The sequence below is a fragment of the Arachis ipaensis genome, chromosome B10 (genome assembly GCF_000816755.2).
Source record: "Arachis ipaensis cultivar K30076 chromosome B10, Araip1.1, whole genome shotgun sequence".
NCBI classification, from domain to species: Eukaryota; Viridiplantae; Streptophyta; class Magnoliopsida; order Fabales; family Fabaceae; genus Arachis; species Arachis ipaensis.
Window position 1 is genome coordinate 31126345 of NC_029794.2, and position 5526 is coordinate 31131870.

Here is a 5526-nt window from a genome sequence, read left to right on the forward strand (position 1 = left end):
TACAAATTATGTTAGTTTTTGTAACGAGATGGTGTTTTGTTACAAAATATTATAATATTTTGTAACAAAAAAAAAAGAAGTTGCAAAAATTCGAAATATTTTGTAACAAAATATTTTTTTGTTTCAAAAACTCCAATTATTTTGTAACAAAAAATTAATTTGTCACAAAATTCAATATTATTTACAAGTTAATTGTTTATCACAAAATATAAGTATATTTTATAACAATTTTTTTCAAAATATTAAACACTTTAAGAATAAAAAAAATTGTGTATATATTTTTTTCAAAATAATTTTATTTTGTTTCAAAAAATAAAATTTTTTACATATTGTTCATATTCATATTATTATATTACTTGTATATATTTTATCTTTAACTCTAGAATTACCAAATAAAATCCTACTTTTACTATATTCCCAAATCTATTACCAAATCCCTAAACCTATGTTCTGAAAGGGGGAAAGAAAGGAAACGGGAAACAGGGAGAAGACAGAAGGGAAAAGGGGGGAATCAGAGAAGAAGAGGAAGGAGAAGAGAGGGAAGGGATGGCGTCGGGAAGGGTGCCACTGTCGCCGCCGCTTCCGTCGTGTGGGTGAGAGGGAGAGCTCGTGAACGGGGTTGCTGCCCAAAGCTGTCGCTACCATTGGAGCTGCACGAAGCCATCTCCATCGTCGTCGCCTGGGCTGTCGCCGTCGTGCTTCATCGCTGCCGTCGCTAGGGCTCGTCACTATCGTCGTAGCCATCGCCATCGCATGCAGAGGGGAGAGAGAAGGGAAGATCCGCGATTGGCCAAGAGAGAGGGGGGAGTCGAAGGACGCGTTGGTGGGTGTTCTCCTCACCGCCGCCGTGGGAGCTCGCCACCACTGTGAAGATGAACCGAGGCAAGCATTCTTGCTCTTGGTTTCCGTTCTGTTTTGCTTTTGGTTTTTGTTCTGTTCTTGCTTCTAGTTTTCGTTCTGATTATTAGGGTTTGCGATTTCGTCCCCTTTGAAGCTACTGCCATTGTCGATTGCAACTAGAGAATGTGCCGCCAACCTTCTACTGCCGAGAGCCAATGCTGGAGCTGCCGTGATGAGTCTGAGTCTGAGACTGCTACTTTGATTATGGGTTGTGATTGCTCTTAATTTCCATCCAATATGAATCCTCTGTTTTGCTACAATCCCGGTCACTGCTGTGAAGACTATGCCTCTGCAGTTCTGGTTACATGGGAGTCACCGCTGCTACATGAAAATAAAAGGGGTTAAATTATGCGATTGCGACATCGAGGTAGGGTCTTTAACTTAAATAATTTTAATTTTAGAATGCCCATAAAGTTTATTGAATAACTAAAAATAGGTTTAATTATCATAAGTAATTAATTGATTATATGGATGTTGAATTAGGACTGTGAAATATGATTGGAATTGTTGATTCAGTGTTATTGATTGATTATGTGGATTGTGAATTGTTTGACAAATAATTGTTGTAAATGCTAGATTTGATGGATTATATTGGTTGATTACTATTGAGTTGGTTATTAAATATATTGTAATGGTGGTGGAATTGGTGATGCAATGCTATTGTTTGTTCTATTTCAGAGTTCTATTCATTTTATGTTTTATTTAATTTGACTTCTAATCCTTCATTTTTTTTTCTTTCTAATTTTTGCACACCACGTGTTTGTTCTTTTTCCTAAACCACAGGTTCATATCAAATAGGAGTATCTAGCTTTACTTTGAGAGTTTGGATTTCTATAATATATTAGTTTGCATTAGTGATATTGCTTATTTGCATAATTGCTTAATGTAGGTTAAACAATTTTATCAATGGCTTCCAAATTGCTATTAAAGAAACAAAGTCAATCAGTTGAAGCAAGTATTTTTTATTATTGAAACTTACTCTTTGTTAAACTTAAAGAATTTTTAGCATATTCATGATCACATTTGTTCCCTCAGCTGCATAGAGGTGGAAGATTACAAGGAAAGGTAATCCGAGGCTATGCTCGCTGTCTGTCTAGATTGTTTATATATCTGTTGTGTGTTAGTTAATCCGAGAATACTTATAAAGCTATAACTTAATTCCAATATATGATGGTTCTAAATAGATGGAGACCATTAAAGCCGGGAACAAAGGCTATGGTGCTGAGATTACCGTGGTTACTTATTCGGAGCGAAAGAAAGAGACAGACGAGAGATCAAAGTTCCGCATACTTCTTGTAAGTTTTCTCCATCATTGGTTATTCTGTGTTTTTGACAGATGATTCCTTGTCTTCCAGAGTTTTGGGCAGCATGGAAGGGAGCTTATTACAACTGAACTTGCTTTAAGGATTTTGTCTATTCTAAGTGGAGAACAATCACTACCTAACATGGATCAAGCTTCTTTGAACACTACACTTGACAAGCTTGTGATAAAGGCAAGTTCATATTGTCGCTGTAATTGTGTTAATAATGAATCTAATATGGAACTAGGCTCTGCTAATCAGGATTTCAGTGAAGTGTCATAATCAGTTTTATTGAAATATATGTTATAGATTGTATACTATATAACAGATTCAACTGGAGAAATCATCAACATGCTACTCTCTAATTGTTTATCAGGTGATTCCGATGAAAATTATGTTTTGTAGTGATTGTTTGACAGTTGATACTTATGTAAATTTAATAACTTTGTTCATTAAGTTGTGATTGAATTGTGATTAATTAGCCCAAGTTTATATATTGAATTTATAATTCTTGATAATTTGCATTTTTAATTGGCTAGTTTTGAACTTTAAGAATAGATTCTTAAAGAATTAGTTAATTTTAACTTGTAAGTTCTAACTTAATTTTTACTCGGATGAAGATAGTGTTATATGTTATTTTTTAATTTTGATTTTCATTGTTTATATTTGCAGGTGTACAAAATTGATGCCAACATGCTAGACTTTATATTGACTGAAATATGCTAGAAGATTCAATCATTATAAATTCGATATGAAACAATTTTATGTTAGGAAAAAATTGTGTTTAGTTGAATTTATAGAACTTATTTTATTGTAAAAGAATCTTAATGACATGTAAGATGTTTTAATTATCTATATGATTATATATTATATAAATGTTGAGTTAGTGGGATTAGCAAATTAATTGATATATCAATTATTTAATTAAATATTTTAAAATAAATTTTTTATTTTGTAACTAAAAGAATAAAAAATGTTACAAAAGCAAGTAGTATTTTGTAACAAAATATTACGATACAAAAATATAAATTGTTACGAAAAGTATTTTAAAAGTAAAAAAGTGTTACCACTTTTGTAACAAATTTTATTTTTTGTATCAAAAAAATTTGTTACAAAACATTACTTTGAATTGTAACAGTTCTATTTTTCGTTACAAAAACTTTTTGTAACGGGACTTACTGCAATGGACCCTTTTTTTGTTACAAAAAACTTTTGTTTCAAAATTTCGACGTTTTGTAACAATATTTTTGTTACAAATGCGCCTTTTTCTTGTAGTGTACATGCAAAATGATTCTACCTACTTAGTTAAAAGTAAACAAATCCTTCAAGAAGAAATATGAACTGGATTTCACTAATTCAAATCATAAAAATGAAGTACAAATAGACTTGCAAGAAGAAAATAGCTCATGAAAGCAGGGAACAAGGAATTGAGCATCGAACTCTCACTGGTAGTGTATACACTCTAATCACTCAAGTGTTTAAAGTCCGATTCTCTCAATTCTCTACTAACCTTGCTTTCTAAGGCTTGCTCTTCATCTAACGATCAACATAAATTTAATGCATAGATACACATATCAAGAGGTCTTTTAAGGGTTGTAATGGGGTTAGGGTCCAGGTAAGATTGTATTTGGTCAAGTGGACTAAAATCTGAATCCTTAATTAACTTAAACTTTTTCCACCTAACTTAAGACAATCCATGTAATCATAATACCACATCTAACTATCCATTAACCATGTTTTCTACATATTCATGCATTCTAATTTCAAGTACAACTCATATGCATTGCTTTCACCACTTACTTGGGGGCATTTTGTCCCCTTTTTCTTATTTGCTATTTTTCTTTTCTTTTCTTTTTCTCACACTTTTTTTTCTATTTTCTTTTCTTAATATTTTTTTTTTCATCATCATTTTTTTTCTCAATGCATATGATTAAATTATTGAATGCATGAATCATGTCCTAAACATTTCTTTCACATTTTCAGAAAATTCTGACATACTCAATTCTCAAACCAAATGTTTCCAAATTCAACTTTCCCCATACTTAATTCATGAGCACTCTCACTAGTCTAAGCTAACTAAGGATTCAAATTAAGGACATTATTATTTTTCGCTTAGAGTTAATGATGTGATGAAGTAAAGAACAAAGGGGTATAATAGGCTCAACATTGGTTTGCAAAGAATAATGAAAGGGTAAGGCCATATGGGTATGTAAGCTCAGTGAAACAAAGGCCTCAATCATATAAGTGCATGTATACATCAAACCATGGAAATATAGAATTAAGCAAGACAAAGATCACAATTTTAGAGAGAAAAACACACACCAAAAATAAAAATATTGGTTGGTAAAATGCAACCAATTCAAATAGGCTCAAAAATCTCACTGGTTTTGTATGCTCGAGCTCTAAACCATGTTCCAGTATAATATCTCTTCAAACAAGTGTAACATTAAATTTTATTTAAATTAGTGAAATGCTCTAAAAGGTTTCTTGAAAAAGAAAATATTACTTCAACCAAGTGGTAAAATATGCACAAAATCAAATAATTATGCAATCAAACATGCAAATGCAACAACTAACAAGGAAAATAAAATATTGGTGTTGAGAAGAAAATACTAACCCATGGAGATCGGTATCGACCTCCCCACACTTAAAGATTGCACCGTCCTCGGTGCATGCTGAGATGTGCAGGTGGACGGGTTGTTCCAACTGATGCTTTTCTCATCAAGGAATGTGCAGATGGACTTGTCTGTCTCCCCATGTAAACGTCTTCCGGTTCGCTTCCGGGTGGCCATCCTGAAAGAAAAAGGGAAGAAAGGTAACCCAATAATAAAGATAAGAAAATAAATGAAGTATGGTTGGGTTAATGCCAAAGGATAAGGGTCTCATTTACATGGTAGCTACAACATGCAAATGAGAAAACCGTAGAAGTACATGGCAAATCAAGAGTGCAAAAATTTGCAAAAATAGGGAAGAGAGTGTGGGTAAGGAGAGATAATAAAAATTCATGTCAATGTAAAAGTAATACAGGTATAAAAGGTTGGCATTGATATAAATAATATTACCTATCCAGTATAAAAAAAGTTACTAAGCACCCAAAATAATTCAAGAGAAGATGCAACAGTTAAATAAGAAAATTTTAACACCAAAGGAAAAAGAAAAGAAAACAAAAATAAGCACAAAATTAAGATGTAATGAATGAAATATGCAAATAAATTAAGTAAAATAAAATAAAAGATAAGAAGAATGAGAAGGGAAAGAAGGGAGGAAGAAGTAAGTAAGAAAGGAGGGAGGAAAAAGGAAAAATCGGGAAGAAAAGATAAGATAA

At 32.4% G+C, this 5526-nt stretch overlaps 1 protein-coding gene across 2 annotated transcripts; it reads left to right on the top strand.

Annotated features, from left to right (window-relative positions):
• Window positions 1622-2531, top strand: LOC107620482. 2 transcript variants are annotated; one of them, XM_021113610.1, is made up of 3 exons: window positions 1622-1987; window positions 2085-2195; window positions 2256-2527. In XM_021113610.1, exons 1-3 carry the CDS (start codon window positions 1979-1981, stop codon window positions 2481-2483), a joined length of 348 nt encoding a protein of 115 aa, XP_020969269.1. In that variant the 5' UTR covers window positions 1622-1978; the 3' UTR covers window positions 2484-2527. The 2 variants fall into 2 exon arrangements, 1 of the variants encoding a protein (XP_020969269.1); XR_002355714.1 differs by having other exon boundaries at window positions 1626-1987; window positions 2237-2531.

What these genes read in the sequence shown, in the direction of transcription:
- LOC107620482 (XM_021113610.1), top strand. An exon ending in CAAAGTTCCGCATACTTCTT is followed by an intron (nt 2,196 to 2,255) that starts GTAAGTTTTCTC and finishes CTTGTCTTCCAG; the next exon opens with AGTTTTGGGCAGCATGGAAG.